The sequence below is a fragment of the Pseudopodoces humilis genome, chromosome 8, assembly GCF_049639895.1.
Source record: "Pseudopodoces humilis isolate 2021_Gansu_Grassland_sample_001 chromosome 8, ASM4963989v1, whole genome shotgun sequence".
Classification (NCBI taxonomy): domain Eukaryota; kingdom Metazoa; phylum Chordata; class Aves; order Passeriformes; family Paridae; genus Pseudopodoces; species Pseudopodoces humilis.
This window is the reverse complement of record NC_142207.1, coordinates 28,408,995-28,427,563: the sequence shown is the minus strand read 5'-3', so window position 1 is coordinate 28,427,563 and position 18,569 is coordinate 28,408,995. Positions and strand designations below refer to the sequence as shown.

The window sequence follows — 18,569 nt, the reverse complement described above, 5'->3', positions numbered from 1 at the left end:
ATTAACTTCAGTGGTGCTGTGAAAGTCTGCTCCAGATAAGGTTCACTATGCAAAAGTCAAATGGGAAAGTGTTCTCAAGCTGTCTCTTCCTGCACAGTTATTGAAGGATAAAATTTAATTCTGGGAAGATTACTCCTCAGCAGTATCACAGCACCAAATGCACATATATAGCATTTCTTCTGTGTCACCAGGGCTTGGCTGCCTGAGAAAGACACTGTGAGACAGCAGTCAGTGGTGAGGGACTTCAAGGGCCTGCAGTGAGAAGAGTAACTGGGCAGTGAGGAGTAATAGTTACCTGAAGCCTCATATTTGAGCCCTTATCAGCAACAGATTTTTCTTATTCATCCCTCTGTACTGTTAGTGTCCAGTTATGATTCCACCTTGGCTAGTGCTGCCACAGAGGAACCATCAGCACTAGTTTAGGAACTGTGTTTCCTGTCCTTCAAAAAACCTTCAAGCAACCTTGGCCTTGTTGAACCTCATGAGGTTCACATGGGCCAAGCTCTCCAGCCTGTCCAGGTCCCTCTGGATGGCATTCCTTCCCTCCAACGTGTCAAGCACACCACACAGTCGGTGTTGTTGGCAAATTTGCTGAGGGTACACCCAATCTCACTGTCTGTGTCACTGATGTTAAAAAGTGCCGATCCCAACATCAGCCCCTGAGGAACATCACTCATCTCTGGTCTCCACCTGGACGTTGAGCTGTTGACACTGAGTGTGAGCATCTAACCAATCCATTACCCACCAAGTATCCATCTGCCAAATCCACGTCTTCCCACTTTGGAGACAAGGATGTCATGAGGGACACCGTCAAGCACTTTGCACGGCTCCGGGCAGATGATGCCGGTTGCTCTACCCTTACCCATCACCAACTGCAACCCTATCTCAGCCACCACACTCATCAGGCATGACTTGCCCTTAGTAATGCCCTCAGGCTGTCATTGCTCTTCTCCTTATTTTCCATATGCTTTAGCATAGTTCCCAGGAGAATCTGCTCCATGATCTTGCCAGGCACTCAGGTGAGACTGACTGACCAGTAGATTCTGTTCTTTTGAGGAACGCACTGTCAGAAAAGTGCCTGGAAATACTGCCTCCAGAAGAAACAGAACTGCTGGCTTCATTTCCTACACCTGGAAGCCAGAATGTCCCTCTGGGGCCTCTGCCCAGGTGAGACTGTACACTTACATCATGTTAGGAAAAAGAGGGTCCGTTGCTTTTGCAGATTCTTGAAAATACAAACTGCCTTATAAAGACTGAATCATCTCATGGTTAGTGGTAGTACAAGGCTGATGGTTGGACTGGATGATCTCAATGGCCTCTTCCAGCCTTGACAATTCTATGATTCTATCATCTCTGAAAAGCTTTCTGTGGCAATTTTCACTGTATCTGTCACACTTCAGGAAAGCAGATGTTCTGAGGACATGAGAGCAGAGCTGTGTGTTGTCTTTAGAGGACATTATAACCTATAATCCAAGATAGCTGGGTGACTTCACTGGGGGTTCCAGCCAAAGGGCTAAACACGAGCCCTAAAAGTTCTGGGATATGTCAGGAAGTCCACAACAGTTATGGTGCAATGAATCAACAGAGATATCTGGGGGGAAATCCCATCTGCCTCTGCCAAACTACTGAAGTCCCGTTCTCTCCTCCTCACTCAGCTTTCTCAATGATTGCTGACCAGCTTATATTAAAATGAAGAGTGACTCTGTTCTTTGGCCTCAAGAGATCACCAATTCTTGAAACGAATGTGGTTTCTGTGCTGTTTTGCAGTACAACACAAGTGGCATTAAAAAACTGAAAGCTTTGCAATATTGATCCATCCCACCCTCCACTAAAAAAATCCCTTTTTTCAATGTTTCAGGTTACAATTAAACTAGCAGCAATAACATCTGAAAAACTGTCTATTGCTGCTTGGCTGTTCACAATTTGGGGTTTGTACACTGCAAACCTCTCAGTGCTCAACAGTCACAGGTTTTGTGCAGCAATTTGAAGTGTCCTCTTGGGAAAACAGCAGCTCCGGTTTTATAACTAGAGCACTACCATAATATTGTTTTTACTAGCTCAAGGTTCAATTTCAATACAATAATAAATAACAAAACCTTCTTCAAACAGCTCCTTAAAAATACAGTAGTTTAAAAAAGAAACTGCATAGACAGCAACTCTTCCTGTTTAGGGAAATGACTAAAGGCCATGCAGTCTCTCCCTCCTGTAAATGAGGAAGAGGAGAAAGAGAGAAATGACAAGAATCAGACACTGCTGTCCTGAATGATGGAGCTGGCACTCAACATCGTGTAAGTGGCCTGATCTGATCTGTAATGTGTGCATGCTGCTCTCAAGAAGGGGATACCTGCAGGACTTTCAGGCATTGGCAGCTCGTTTTCTGGTTCAGTTTTTAGAAGATGCATAGCCAGTCTTTTTTTTGTCTAATTAGTGATAGCTGTGATGCTGTTAATATCTTCTGAGATAATGGGGACAAAATTTGGATACTTCTCTGAGGGTAAGAAGAGCACATTACCTTAAAACCAACGTCCCTTGGAAAAACAGAAACAAATTCTTGTCATTCTTATGCTATTAATTTGACACATCCCATAGTATAAATGTTATCCCAGAATCACACTGTCCAAACTCAGTATTTTTCTGTCATCTGAGATAAACTCAAGTAAAACTCTGTGAGCTGGTTTTGGGTTGAGAATTCCACAGAATCTGGCAGTGAGCCAGCCCAATTCAGGTACATGTGAGCTGAAGACCCCAAAAGCAGTCTCTTTTCAAGTACCTGGCTTAACTAAAATATTCTCATTTCAAGCTTCCTTGCAAATCATTTGTAAGTATTGATTTAGTTTTAGCTTCTTTTTATCTTGAAGAAACAATGCCTTGAAGCTCCAGTGTAGCAATTCTTTCTTTCCATTATGTGTATTGATTTGCCAAAGGATACTATGTTGTGCTTTGGAGACTTATTCTCAGAATTTTAGTAAACTGGAAATCAGTTTATATCAAACAGGTTATAGGCTTTCAAATTTCAGATTGCACTTGCAATTAATCCAGTGGATTTCTCTCATACATTGAACCATTAATAAAAAAAATTTGAAAATGTAAATGAAATTATGTTTGCCCAGCTGCAAAGATTTGTACTAAACTACCTGCAAAAAACAGAGAAAGGTGATTTTCTGAAGTAAATACTGGTTCAAAGAAAGGTTCTGATTTTATGAAGTCTTTTTAGGTACTGGGTGTAGGTACTGGTGTAAGTGGCCTGACAGCCAAAAGCTGCTGTGAGTTCAGTGAGAGCCACCACTCACTCACTTTAATGGATGAACAGGGTGAAGCACCTTCATTGGTAATTTTTTTTCTTCTGAGAAATAACTAACAAACCTCAGCAGGAGAGCAAAACTCTTTGGAAATCATACAGATACACTCTTCCTTCTTGTTTAAAGGAAGCCACCGGTTGGAAACATTTCCATGAACAGACACAGTTGCTGAGAGATGGCACCACAATTAAATGAAAAAATAAATATTAAGTTCTCTCACGAGTCCTTTATTTTGCTTCTATCTGTCCAAAAGGCAGTAGAATTTGGGGATTTTTTTTCAATTAATTTTTAGCCTTGAATTACATCACTACATGCTTGTGGTACATTTTGGTATACATTCAATAATGTAAATCTGTTATAATAGATAACAATACAATATAAATATATAGTATAATACAATATCATATTATAGAACAAACTGCATTTTCTGTTCAACATTTTATTTTGAACGTTCTTGGGATGCTCTCCTTAACCATGAAAAGGCATGTACTCACATTTTTCTTGGAGGAATGCACAATCATTTAATTGGAACTACTACAGATGATCATTAAGAGTTTACTCTTTGTGTATATGGCAATGATTTTTTTATTTGTATTTATGTAGAGAGGGATAAGAAATATAAGGCAGGGTTATATGAGAGGAGTGGGAAGTCACTAACAGTGTGAATGGAATCAAGCATTTTCAAATGCAACTTTTTCTTTCTTTTTTCCTTTTCAATTTCAGTGTTGACAATACAACACTGGCACTGAGTTTTGTCTCAGAGGGATTTTCTTTCCATGAACTTGTGAGTTTATTTTCTTGGATAACATCCATGTATGGACAGACTGGATGTCGCTCAGCATAGTCCAGCCCAATCATTGCATAAATGCTTTATTTTCTCTCTGCTTGCTTATTGGCATTGTCACCCTGGAGTCTTCCTCAGGGCTCTCAATCCTCTAACACATGGCAAATCCATCACCTGATGGCTCAGCAAAGACATCTGTCACAAGCAGTCTCCTTAGTCCCATGCTTGAGAAAATGCTTCAAAACTTCTCTTCCTTTCAAAGCAGTAACAGGAAGTATTCATCACTGTGACAGTCTATCCTGCTGTTGCTGTGCTTGCTCTCAGAGGAGTTACTACTGGTTTACAGAAGGAGGTATCAAGTGAGGTTGCTAAGCCATGCAGATCAGAAATAGTTATGTAACAGGCCTCTCCATTTCTCTGTTCTCTTCCCAGTTCTACTGTGCAATATCCCCATGGTCTGTCTCTCCCAGTAATTCCACAGATACTCATCTCTGGTTTTTACACTTCTTGTAATTTAGACCATATTTAGGTGTCCCCGTGATTCATCTTGTTGTGTATCAGATAACTACTCACTTTTTCACAGCTCTTCATGCTTAAATTCACACTCCTTCCTGAGTCATTAAAACAAAAAATTATCATCAACTCTGCAAAGGATCTTGGGGGAGCGAGATGGAAAATAAAGCTACAACACCTAAATGTACTGCCAAATAGTTGTACTTAAAGGTTTGGAAACTGGGGTGTTTCCTAATGTCATTCACACTCTTCCTGCTGGCTCCTTATTTAGTTTCTCTAGAAATCATGAAATACAGGTGTAAAAATTACAAATGTAGATATTGGGGGAAAACAGTCTAACTTTAGGTGCCTACCAGCATTTCAAATCAAAGGTCATGTAGTTTTAATAGTGCCCTAAAGGCCAACATCCTACTGCTCCCTTCAGTTCCCAGTTATGAATTAGCAGGCATGGAAGGATAAACACAGCTGACTGTAAGTTATTTCTTTCCCTAAACTATGGGCCAGTCTTTAATAATTTTGATTTTGAGAGCCTTTCTCTTGATTTTAGATTTTGTTACCAGTACAGTTTATTTAAAAAAAAGCAAATAAAACACCCATTTCATAATTTGCTTTATTTCTGCAAACAGTATCTTTATTTTCCCTGCTAGTGCATGTTCTTGTCCCACATGTTCTCTGTAGATGTCTCTGAGGTTTTGGATCTACGCTAAAGATGAGATGAGGCTGTACGGCTTCCCTGTCCACTGCCAAAATTTCACAGATGAGCAATATCCCTGAGGTACCCCAAACAGGCAGCCAGCAGCTTAAGGATGCTTGGCTTCCTGATTCTTCCTGCTAATGGCAGAATTGCGTGAGTTCAAAATTTGTCATTTCCACTTCCAATTGTAACAGAGGTGAAAGAAATGGGGAACTTCACCCCAGCTGCCTACTAAAATCCAGCTTTAGAAGAGCTATGCTTCCATTACTCAGCTAAGTCTAGGTCATATATAAAAAAATGCCAATTCACCAAATCAGTTGTTAAAATTTGACAGGGACTGATAATAAAAAGATGCTGACCTTTGTTATTTTAATCTCCTCATTGATTTCTTCAAATAATGTCAGGGCCAGTCTCATTATTATTTTTCCACTGTGTTTGAGAAGAGGGTGTAAAACAAATTCCTCAGCTTGTAAAGAGATTACATTAAAGCCAATATTTTCTCTTTGGTCAGGTGGGTCAGTTTGGGAATCAGTTGCTTGCTTTTGTAAGTGAAAGCCTTTAGAGGAATTTCTACCCCACCCAGCCAGCTAGCACAGCTTTGTTTAATGTTTCAAACCCTGCCTGGTTCCAACAGATAATATCCATATTTATTGATACAGAGGTCTTGTGTGAACATGACCAGAAGTTCTTTGTGCTCTGCAATCTCACCCCACTCATGCTGCAGGAAGCAGCTGACTGGCCTTTCCCGCCCACCACATCCTTTGGAAGGAAGATGCTATCTCCCTGCAACCACTGCCTACAGACAAGGTGCCACAAGCAAACAGGTGCTTTCTGCAGGCAGGCAGGAAGGGAGAAAAATAAATAAACCTGAGTCTGCACGGCAGGAAGAAGGCTGTGACACACTTTCTAATAGCTTCCACGTTGAATTTTATCCCAGACCTGTAACCAGCAAATCCTGCCTGTTTCAGATCCAATGAAAGGGCTTTTGACTGCTTTAGAGAGCAGGACTAGACAGTTATGTTTAAAGCAAATAATAGGAAAACAAAGGGAGAGTCATTTAATAAAGTCAAGTTTGCCGGCAAGTCTTCCTGTGGATAAGTATACCAGTGTTTGCTAGCTTTGCAAAATTAGCCAAAGGTCATATTGTTTCCCAAATTGCAGAGAAACCTTTGAGTGCACCAAAGACTTCAGCTGCTGCTGCAGCATAACACCCTTCTGCTTATGTCCTTTAGTGTTTATGCAACCTTATGTCTACAGCCAATGAAGAAGGATTTATATTTTTTCTAAAAATGTCAGCCCATGTTTAAAAACAAAACATAAAAGCCCAGCCCTTCCCCACAAAGAGACCAATTCAAAATCTTTTAAAACAAAGACCTTTAAAACCTGTATCTTGTTTTGGCATGTTAAAAATAATAAATAAAAAAATTCCTAGATTTCTGTTTGAACTGACTTCCCATCGGTACTTACACTGATACCATATTTAAAATTATGCAGATGGTATCATTGATTTTGATACTTTTGCTTCAAAACCTACACAAATGTTTGGATACTGTCTGAACAGAAAGGTATCTACATGTTGTAAGAGAAAAAGGGTAAGAATGGTTTCTAGAAACAAAACAAAAAAGCTCAGATGGATTTCCCTTTTCTTCCCCATCTTACAACTAAAGTAACTTTCAAATTGTACTTACTAGTTCATGCAAAACTAGCCAGATCTACTTTGATTTACCACTGGAATTCACAGAGTTGAAACCAACCAGAGCTAATTAAAGAAACCTGCCAAGCAAGGCTTAAGGGAGAGCACCCAGTTTGGCAGGAAGGAGAATAAAAAGCATATATAGTCTCTACTAAAAGTACCATTTTTATACATATACGGCTGTGGAATTAAATAAACTTGGGCTTTAAATTCACTGCAAACAAACCAAGTAGTCCTGAGGAAGTGAAACCCCCCAGAGGACATCACTTCCTACTTCCAAGCACAAGCTTTAATCACAGAATCACTACCTGCTTGTTTAAGTTCCCCCTGATGCTTCCACACTTCCCTTCTGTCCTTGCCATAAGCAAAGTCTCTGCTGCTTCAGCACCAATCTCAGTGCCTGGGGACGAGCACAGCTCGAATTGCCAAGCTGTGAAAGTACAAGTCAATCTATAAAACACAACTAACCAGAGATGGTTAGACAGAAAATACATCAGTAAATTCAGAGCAGAAGGGACAGCTGTCAGTAGGTCATATTTAAGACACAGAGTAGGAAATTATGATTTCTGTATGATTCCCTGGTATTCCACTTCAGAGCTCTTGTCAGTGGACTTGTGAGCAAGCTTCCTGTAGCAAAGCTCTTCCACTCCTGAGGAACTGGGCAAAATCCTGCTTGGCAAGTCTGCATTGACAACAGCTGTGCCCTGTTAGCCATTCTCAAGGTTAATTCTAATACTGAACTTCTCAAGCAAACTGAGCCATACTTGTTGGTCATTGTCATAGAAGAAACGGCATTTCTGACTTTGTTTCAGGCTCCCAGAATGAATGAAAGGCAGGGACAGAAACAGAGCAGCAAAGAAAGTATGTGTGTAACATGTGCCACAAACCATGCTATGTTAGCATTCAGAGTGCCTTAAATTCTGATTAAATCTTGGACAAGACGATTTAAAAGAAAAGGAGGAAGCTGATGTTTCAAGCCATTACCTTGGCTTTTTCATGAGACATCAATATTTCAAAAGCAACAAAATAAAGTTGGGCTCTTCAACCAAAAAAAGCTGAATTTTCCAGAGGGGTACAAAACTTCATTTTGACACCAAGTAGTGACGTTTTTCTCCCACTTATATAACAAGATTTGTGTACACCTTCAACTACCAGCTTTCTAAATTAATGTCTCCCAGTCAAAATATTTTTCAGTACTACTGTTCCAATTATCCAAGGAATACTCACAAGACTTACTTCTGTTTACAGTCAGAGGCACTATCAGGATGTAAGAGTTAAATCTGTGCGCCGAATTACTGAGAAGCTTTGGGTTTTGTTGGGGTTTTTGTTTTTTGGGGTTTTTTTTAATAATTTGCCTAAAAAAATTACTTATTTTTTTATACACATACATGTCAACCTTCTACCCCCTCATCTGCAACTGGGTTGTTGCAAGGGGGGGGACAGGAAATCAGCGTGTGAGATCTGTATATATATTCCCTTATTCCACCCAAAATATGAGCGTGTGCTCTGCAGTGCTACTTAGCAAGGAAGTGCCCTGTGAGAGAAGTGGGGAAAAAAAAGCAAACCAGTTCTGTTCTAGAAGTATGGTAACATATTCTTGTTGAAGCTTGAAAAGTCAGTCTGGGGTTGTTGCATACATTTGTGTTTTCTCAAGCTCTCAGCACTCTTGCAGTGCTGGCTGCCCTGCTCTGCTGTTCCACCTTCCCTGCAGCACAGAAAGTTGGGAAACACACTCCTGAGCTTTTCTTCATGGTAAATGCCTGATCTAATAATTTTTGGTTTGGGTTTCTGAACCTATGTTATAGAAAGTCCAACTTTCTTTTCCTCAAATACCGATGTGCAGTTCTTGCACTAAAATGTGTGGTTAAAACTGGTGAGAAGAAGCCTAAATGCAAGATACAGAGTAAAACTACGGGGGAAATATTCTAGATATTCTACAAGCAGGCTTTTCAATGCATCAGGAGAAAGCCATGAGCATGCTGACGGGGAACGTTCTAACTCAAACTACAAATGCGACTCATTTGTTAGCAGGAAATGTTAGCAGAGTGCTGGCAGGCCTGCTAATGGCCCCTTCTGGATTTAAAATGAACAGATACATATTAGAGTGGGTAACAGCTGAAAGGGAGGAGAACCCACTAACAGAGATCTATTTATTGGTACACCTTGGCTGGGTGAGTTTCTGGAAAGTCAATGTGTAGCATCAGTATTTTGCTTTATTAGAGTTCTTGATTTCTTTTAAGGAGATTTTGCATTACTTGAATTTTACTCCAAAAAGCTAACAAACCCCATATGCTCTATTTATTGCTGAGTACAACTCCCTCTGAATAAACTCTCATGGAAACAGAAAATTAAAGGGTTTTTTTTTTCCACTCAATAGATCTATTTCTAGAGCAAACAGCAATACAAATCAGTCACGTCTAGTGATCAACAGTGGCATTGTTATAAATGCCTAATAACCAACATCATAATCAGATCTGTGCTTTATTTGCTGTGCTAAAATTCTGAGAGGTAGGAGACCTGCTTCAAGGTAAAAGTCATTCAAATCAATATACAAAATGATCTGAAGCAACAGTTTGGTATACTACCTCATAACCACTGTTTAACAGTCCCTAAAACTTGATGTGAGATACTGACTTTGGACTAGCATGGTTTATATTCTAGTGATGGATTTGGTCAGACATACAGCAAAAAAAATAAGAGAGATTGTGTTATTTTTTCCCCCAAAAATAAATACTGAAGAGAGAAAAAGACATTGGAGGAGATATGAAATTATAAATTCTGTCACTGAGATGTGAACCTCATGGGTAAACAACAGAATAATCAGAAAAGTTCTGAAAAGATTTAGCATCACATACCAAAAAATTGGTGTACTGTAATGCACACAGCTGATGTGATCTTAGGTCATTTGAGAGGTCTGTGTGTCTTTGTCTGTTACAGTACCTGCATTAGAATGAACATTTACTGTATCTAGAAAAGTTTACTCTGGTTTTCTCTTGCACCATGACTTCAGTTTAATGCTTATGTGGTTTTTGGACTCTTACAGGTAACAACTGTCTTTTGGTTGCTAAACAGAAGTAATCCTTTACACATCACCAAGCAAAAAAAAAAAAAATCATGTAACTTTGGGAGGCTTTTGGGGTGGATAACCATGCGATATGCCCTGGACTTCAAACAGGACTAGAACAGGGTAAGATAGGACTCTGTCTCTGCCAGGCCAGACTTAAGGAAGGCAGTGCTGGTGTGAATCATCTGGTTTAACAAAGGAACGTTTCTAGAAATAATTACATTAGTTCCAATTCAGTAATATAAAAAAAACAAACGTGTGCATCCTTAACAAATACAGGGAAGGTCGGTTTACTTCTAGATACATAGACTTCTAGATTGAAGCCTGCAATGGAAACACTTGTTGTTTTTGGAAGAAAATGTGGAAATTGTATGCAAATTTCTCCAAGAGAAAAATGAAACAGCCTAAAACTGAACTGAAACGTTCCTGTAGCTGCGCTTCAGCCTTTGAACGTTGCTTTCTATAAATAACTATTCCAAAACACGCAGGTCTATTTTAAAATATGGTTTGTTGTGAAAGACTCCACTATGTTGTATGTCTTACGTTATAAACCAAAATGCCCCCTGATCCCCGGTGTTGAGCTAGCGAGGGTTTTGATTTACCGAAGGTTTGCTTCGGTTTGGTTTGGGGGCTTTATTTAGCTCTGTAGTTGTTGTCTAGGAATGAAATGTGTGGTGTGGTGACGAGGGGCTCCACCTCGGCATGGGGAGACGTTCATTGCCTGAGCAGGCTTTGGCGGCATGAGCAAGCCTGGCAGGAGTTTCTGGAGTTAAATAAGCGGGGGTTAGTGCCCACCTCGGCCTCGAAGGTACCTCGACAGGAAGGTACGAAACGCCCCGTTGTTGCTGACGGACCCTCTCCCCAGGCGGCTGCAGAGGCGACAGCTCGGCCCCGGCTCCCCCCGAGCCGCCCAGGCCGGGCTCCCTGGACCGGGGCCGGGCCGGCGGCCCCGCCCCCCGGGCCCCGCGGGCCCCCCCCCGGCGCTGCCCGGGCCCCGCGGCCACTGCCGGGCCGTGCGCGGAGCCGCCGCAGCGAGGGGCGGGCGGGCAGGGCCGCTACGCCACTTTCGTAGCGCTGGAGGAAATGGCTGCGCATTGGGCAGCGCGGGCTGCGGGGCCGCGTGTGCAGGGCGAGCGCGGCGTAGCCGGGTCTGTGAATAGCGCCGGCGGAGCGGCAGGAGGAGGAGGAGGAGGCGCCGCGGCGGTTTGGTACCGAGCGGAGAGGGAGATGCACACGGCACTCGAGTGAGGTAGCTATAAAACCCCATTTGTTTACATGCCCTCCCCCACAGCCGCCCGGCGCCGCGGAGCGGGTGGCGGCCGGCCCGGGCCGGGCCGGGGCGGGGGGGCGGCGGTGCGGCGGGGGGGGCGAGGAGGCGCGGCGGGGACCGAGGGGCGGCAGCCGGCAGCGGCCCGCCCGCGATGCGGGGCGGCGAGAGGGGCGCGCGGCGGCGCGGCCGCCTCATCACGTGGCGGCGGGGCGCGGGGCCGCGGGGTGGGCGCGGGGCCGGGGGGCGGGGGGGCCGCGCCCGCGCTGTCCCCGAGGCGGCGGAACACGAGGCGCCGCCGCGGCCCTGGCGCATCCCCCCACCCCCTTTCTTCCTCTGCTCGGGAGGCGACCATGCGGCAGGTAAATCCTCCCCGCCCCCGCGCCCGGAACGGGGGCCCGGGACGTGGCGGCGGGGCCGCGGCTGCCTGGGCTGCTCGGGCGGAGAGAGAAAGGGGGGCGGCAGGGCGCGGCGGGGTCGGGGGGCGGCGGGCCCCCTTGGCCGGGCGGGTTCGAGCCGCGCGGAGCTGCCCAGTGCTCGCTCTCCCGCTTCCCTCTGGCAGCCTTCCTGCTGGGAGTGCGGCTCGGGGCGCGCCCCGGCCCTGCCGAGCTCTCTCGCTCGCTCTCCGTGCGGCCACGTGGAGGCCGCGGGTGCGGGGGAAGGTGCCGGCCATGCCCGCCCGGCATGGGCGCTGCGGGGCGGGAGCGGCCTGCGGGATCCGCCAAGGACCCCCGCAGGACTTGGCGGTATTTGGGGGACAGTACCGGGGCGGTGGATGATGAACAAGCCACGCGATTAAATCTTGCAGGGTTTACGGTTGGGACTTAGCGTTAACAGCTGCGGAAAAATCAGCCGGGCTGTAACCTGAACGTAACCTTAAATAAGGGTAAGGGCGGAAGGGTCAGGAGGCTTTATGGCTGTGCTGTACAGACAGAGAAATGATGAGCGAAGAACGTTGATTTTCTGTTCTCAACCATCTCCGCTGTTCATGCTGCATCCTTTGGAAATATACTTAACGTTGAAACTGCGGAATAAAATTGCTCTTTAAAATCTCTGTTTATCTTTGTCGTTTTTGGGCCTCTCTGTAGAAGTGTTCATGCCGGCTAGCTGTTAAACCTCTGAGCAAGAGTTGACCGAGTAGAAATACCTGGGGTTTCTAGCACTCCTAACACCGTGTGTCTGTAAGTAGCAATCATGATGTGTTTTTTTTATTAAGGTAGGATCTTGTACCGTAACACCAAGGGAACCTGTGATAACCTCGAGCCTGACACAGAACTGAGAAATGCACACTGGAAGACCTGGTTAGTTTTCAGACGAGCGGAAGGAGTTGTCATCTAGTTAACAAAAGTAATTCCTGGCATGTTCCAGCGGGTATGTCCTTATATCGCTTTGAGTAGTAGTAACTGACACAGTGACATAAAAATAGAAAACTTCCTATATTAAAAAGGTATATGATTTTTTTTAAAATTTGACATGAACAGAGAATGCACTCTGATTTCCTTTGCTGAATAACACACTTTGCTTCAGATGTGCAGGGAAATAGGAATTTGGTCTGAGGCACGCTTTGCAACTCCAAAGTGAGAGACTAATGGTTACTCTATAGGTTAGTAGTCTGGCATGGTAATGTAAGACAGTAACTGCAAAAACCTCTGTGGTCCCCAAGAACATTGAGCAGTGTCACTATACTTGACCAGCTAAATTCTTGTGCTAGATTAATGGTTAAAGTTGGGTTAGTGGTTGTGTGTAACTGCAGCATTTTTATTTTAAACTGCCTCATAAGTCGTACTTCAGAGAAAAGTATGCAGCCATGCAGTCTATTTCTAAAGGAGAAGAGAGCCTAGATAGATAGACAGACTGAATTAATTGTGTGTATTAGATGAGATTAATGGTGGCAGTTCCATATGGGCATGACATTAGTGTCCATGGGTGGGTGTAGAGAGGTTAGACACTGTTACCTATCTGGAATTGGCAATATGACTGGAGATTCTGGCTACTTAAAAAAAGTTCTCCAAAACTATGGGCTTTGTTTCGATTAATATTTGTATAGGTCTTTGTGCTTGCCAGGTTGGCTTTCATAAAACCCAGGTATTAAGTTTGCAGCATATATCCACATAAAACATGCAATTACAGCAGAGTTATGGTTTAAAGTTACTCAGATGTGCTCATAGGCTTTGTCTTAATAGATGTTTTTCCCATTGTAAGAAAACAATTTAATTAAATTGGATCATCCAGGTAATTCAGACACGTCCTAGAAAGTGTACTTGTTGTGAAAAAGCACATGCTGACCATCATTACTTTGACTTGCACAAGTGAGATAAATATGTACATATGGCAAAATTAATACATCCAACATGGCATAGGTTTTCTTCCTGTTCTTCTCTAAGTAAGTCAAGCAACTGTAATTTACTCTTTCTATTCATAATGCATTTTCTGCAAAGCAATGGCTGATTCAAGTCTGAAAAGACTTTTTAAGTAGTGCCCAGATCACATGGACTTCAAGCTTGTATATAGTCCAAAAGGAAGTATGTTTAGACTTGTTTGCCTTGGCTGTCCAATTTCAATGTTGTTTGATCATGATTGTGCCTATTGTAAAGACTTATTCCTGTCTCTGTCACAGTTTTTACAGAAGTGGAAGTTTGTTTTGAATGTGTGATGGGCACTTGATAAATCAGTGATAAAGTAAATCAATTTGAGAACATTCACAAGAACATTTACGTGTTTTCATCAGATGGAATTGCTGATTAAAATTACATGAGCTACTTAAAAGCCAAACTACGTGAAAGTTTTTCTCTAAGTTACTATTTGGTCCTTTACTGTGGTGAAACTTGGTGGAAGGATGGTGGCATCTGTACAAACTGTTGGACAGTAGGAGGGATGGACAGACACAACTACATGTGTCAGCAAGGAAAATGATACCAGAATGGGAAAATCTCACTGTTTTCTTCTCAGTTCAATGAGCAATGATCTTGGAACACTTGGTATTTCATAGCATTTTTTAGGATGTTTTCAGAATTGTCAAATGTATCTTGACTTTTTGTAACACATTTTAAAATGCCAGTAGACGTTTCAGAGAAGGAAGGTTTAATGGCAGTTTTGTTCCTTGGGCAGGCATGCTTTTCACAGGTTTGAGCTTTAGGTGCAGGGTGAGTTCTGTGAATACTGAGAATTTATGCCTTTTGGGAGGCAATTTCTATTCTAATGTGAAGAAAATCTATATAACTTCCTGGTTTACTGTGGGAGTCCAACTTAATTTAGATAGCAATTATTTAAAACAATTTTATCATCTGCAAAGTATTATCTTTGGGGGAAGTTATCTTAAATGAAACGAGTAATTTTATCTTGCTGATAAAGGCCTGAAGTAACACTTAATGCAGAAAGAATTAAGACTTCTCTTACATCATACTTTAATTACAGCTGAGATATTACTTGAAATACGCCTAATAAGGTCTGGTAAGGAAATGTGTACCAATTAGGCAAAGCTAATAAAACCATTTTTTTTCTAATTTTCAAAAACTGATTGAAATGCTGGAAACCATGTCCTGCCACGGTGTAACCTCCTAAAGGAGAGAAAGGTATGTGCTGCGTCAGTACCCCTATTCATAGTATTTTAGTGCTATTGAATCAGTGCCATTGCTCCAGGCTTTATGGATGTAATAAAAATCTGAGGAGTAAAGAAGTTAAAAAATACTTGTTTGAAGTCACTTTCGTTATCTGTTGTGATAGTGCAAAGTCTATACAGGTTTTAATATCCAGAAAGCTGGAAAGCAGCATGAAATACTTGGAAGATGATGGTTTGCTGGTGTCAGTCTCAAAAGCTACTGAGAAGGGGATGTTGGAATTACTTGTAGGGTGTTGTTCCCATGCTGGGGGACATGATTCATTAGACTGGAAATGTTCTCCTATCACATTGTGCTGCCTCATCTCTCTTTCCATTTCCTGGCTGCTTTTCCCATTGCTGCAGAGAAGGAGTGACTCAGCTGTTGTCCTTTCTCTCTCAGTGACCCAGGAGCTTCATTCTCATCTGGCTGTCACCTTCTCTGTAGCCTCATGAAGTTTGTCAGAGAAACATCTCCTCTTTTTGTTCTGTGTTGACATCACAAGTCAGTATCAAACAAAGTAACCTGTCTGTACAAAATATGGAATATTAACAGAGGACTTAAAACTCTAGAGAGTTTCTCTGGACTGTTAGGAGATACAGAAAATTGCATCAGTGTTCAATTTGGTGCTTAAGTGATAAGCACAGTTCTGAATGAGTGTGAATAGGTCTGAATAATACCTTAAGTGGTAAAGGCACAGTTCTGAAGTCACTGAGGTAGCTAAACCAATCTAGATTTGGGAGAAAGTCTTTGTAATATTGGAAGTTGATATATAACTGATTATGTCTGAAAGTCATCAGTCTGCATCATGGTTGGTTAGGTAAGATAAAATGCATATGTGAAATAAAATGCTCTTCACATTAAGAATGTACAAAAGAAATATTACGCAGAATTTGCATGAAATTGTAAATACAGTAAACAGAGACTTTGTGCAATGTTTCTGCACGTAGGTTATAAATGCTTTAGAAATGGTTACCAGTCACAGGTCCTAGTAAGGACCACTATAATCCAACAGGAATTCCAGGCAGGTGTTGTCATACAATTTATATAAAGATGCAGATCACTAGATTACCTGACTTGCACCACATGCATAAAGAGCTCTTTAGGGTGTTGTTTATTAATGATTTTATAAGTTTTGGTCCATCTGCATATTTGGGTTAATTTTCCAGTTGCATCTTAGATTATGAAGTCTGTTCCTTTTTTTTCTCTCTTCAGTCCACCGTTGTTTATGCTTTTGGGCCTGAAACTTGTAATGATTTTTCTTGCTATCAAACTAGAAGAGGAATTGTTTTGTCTACCTACTCTGTGAAGAGAGCTCACTAACACTTAGTATGAAGCTCAAAACTACACCTAGACAACACAGAATCCAAAAAATATGAAAGCTAAAACTTAAAGCGTCAATATTAACAGGGTCCACTTGCTCCCAGACCATACATTCAGTAAATAAATACACAGTAGCTGCAGCAGGATGTATATACAAAATTTTGCTTTTCATTGTAGTATGCCCATAACTAGTTATTTTTTTGTTGAGTTGCTGTCTTTGTAGTCCAAATAAGAGACTGAGTTTTTAAAAGTGTGTAGTCTAAATTTGTGCATCTGTGTCTTACAGAGCGTGATACACACAGAAGTTCATTTTTGGTGGCTTTAGGCAAAAATTCTTATGCTGGCTTTTGCTAGCTATGTATGTTCAGTAGTAGGGAGAGGCATGTGAGGGGTTAATGCTGACTCATAAAAGAACAGGTGAAAATGAGATGTTTTAATAACAATGCAGCAAGTATAGCAAATTACTATTGTTTCCCTTGTATCAAGCTTTGTGATTCAAATTAATTGCAGTAAACAGTTACTGAGTTACTGAGTGATGTAAAATGCTTTCCCAGTCTTTGAAGATGATACTTTGCCTTGTATTTCTTGAGTTCTTAAAACAGGAATAAAGTTGATAAAGGCAAATTGCCACTTATTTGTGGAAAATCCTGAGAGTTTCTATAAATAAAGTAATTTACTGAAATTTTCTCCATTACTGTAGCTTAATTGTTAACAGTAAATCAGCAAAGGATTAATTATATCTGATAAACAAAATATTCTCAGTGTGAAACACCTGGAGGAGTACATTGTTCTACACATAAAAGGAATGTATATCAACAATGGGAAAACCCCACATTTTTTGCTGAATTCTGCCCATATCCTATGAAAAATGTCGTACAGGAGTTCCTTGTATTCAATCAAGCAGTGATTGAATAATAGTGAAATACCAAAATGATGCCTCACTTGCTTTGCAGTTTTTTATTCTGGACATGCACTTGTGGTTTGCTTCACCTTTACTTCCCTTGACACTAAGCAATGCCAGACCCTTAACATTTCTGCCTCACATGGTACCAGTAATACGGTGCTTCCTTGCCCCTCTTCTGTCTCTGATCTTGCACCGAGTAATACTGGGTATTAAATAACTACGTTCTCATTATCACATTAAACTTGTGTCTCTTCCAAGTTAATGCCTTGCTCAGAAAGGTTTATAGTTCGTGGTGAGTGATGTTTGAAGCCATTTGTATGAGTTTGAATGGTTGCCTCTATCATCACACAAAGCTGTAATGAGTAGCCAGGTAGATCTTTCAGAATTATCTTGGTTAAAATAAGTGATGGCTGGAAAATGGTGTGGATTCTGATGAGGTCTCACCTGGAATGTGGTGAAAATGACACTAATTCTTTCAGCTGGACATTTTCTTGGTGGATTTGCCTGTTGAAATATGTACAACTATTTTATGTCCTGTCAGACTGGTTAAATGTTACTTCTGAATCTGCCAAGACATCTTCACAAACTCCTTTGTCCCCCACAATTACTGAACAGAGACAAGTTTGGGAGCTCACTAATTCAGGATGTCACTGGTTCCAGTAGCTGCGTGCTGTCTAAGAGTAGAAGTTCTGGTTTGTTCTTGACTAAGTTTGCTAAGAAGAATTTGAGCACCTTATAAAAATCTGTGATGTTGGTTCATGAACTCAATCTCTTATTTAAAAATGCAGATTTGATTCAGTGGTGTATCATTTGAAACCTCTTCATTCTAGGAATGGCCTTCACAATCAGGCAGTAATTTGGCATAGCACATGTGAGAGAAGTATGCTTTAGTTTCATGTTTAAGTGGACTTCCGTAATTGACAGCTTTTCTAAATTTATTTTCCTGTTTTTTCAAGTGAGAGAAGTCATTGGCTTAGCAGTAGGCATGCATAATTCCTTTTTGGATTGTAGCAGTGATGGAGAGAGGTTTATTATAATGGTGTAGGTATTAAACACTTGTCAAAGAAATGCCTTTAATGCCTTCTGACATACCATAAATACTACAGTGTGTAGTGCAAGGATGAATAGTGGTGTAAGTTGTAAGAACAATAAAAGTACTGCAGCTGGTTTTAACACATTATTAGAAATACTGTTATATTCTGTTTTGAGGAGAAAGTTGGAGAAATTATTCTCAAATGGCTTTCAGTCGGAAATAAGCTTTAATGTTATTTGAGTGCATTGTGAGGTGGCCAGTTGTTTTATTTGTGCTCTGTCAAAATATTCTGTTAGACAGCAGATCAACCAGATCAGTTCCTGGTGTTCCCACCTAAAGCTGGGTGGCTCTTTTTTTGTGTGGACTGTGGTGTTTGTGCAGCTGCACAGTGAGCCAGAT

General features: G+C 41.7%; 1 protein-coding gene and 1 long non-coding RNA gene across 11 annotated transcripts in view; one reads left to right on the top strand and one right to left on the bottom strand.

Moving 5' to 3' along the window:
• The window catches only part of LOC106628050 (uncharacterized), a 50,918-nt gene extending 39,982 nt beyond the window's left edge, over positions 1-10,936 (bottom strand). Inside the window, exon 1 of the long non-coding RNA XR_001331269.2 lies at positions 10,843-10,936. This is a non-coding gene — a long non-coding RNA (uncharacterized LOC106628050). The remainder of the gene's footprint in view (positions 1-10,842) is intronic.
• Positions 1-18,569, top strand: part of SLC39A10 (solute carrier family 39 member 10) — a 50,858-nt gene that overhangs the window by 7,459 nt on the left and 24,830 nt on the right. For 3 of the 10 annotated variants that reach the window (XM_088058790.1, XM_088058786.1, XM_014249509.2), the window contains exons 1-2: positions 11,569-11,676; positions 12,531-12,685. The exons of 1 other annotated variant lie outside the window; for it this stretch is intronic. In XM_088058790.1, coding sequence (XP_087914916.1) covers positions 12,674-12,685 — 12 coding nt within the window. In that variant the 5' untranslated portion in view covers positions 11,569-11,676; positions 12,531-12,673. Of the gene's footprint in view, positions 1-10,608; positions 10,872-11,190; positions 11,297-11,564; positions 11,677-11,737; positions 12,496-12,530; positions 12,686-18,569 lie in introns of those variants that run through there. 6 more of the 10 variants (XM_088058783.1, XM_088058788.1, XM_014249512.2 and 3 more) reach the window with 6 other exon arrangements.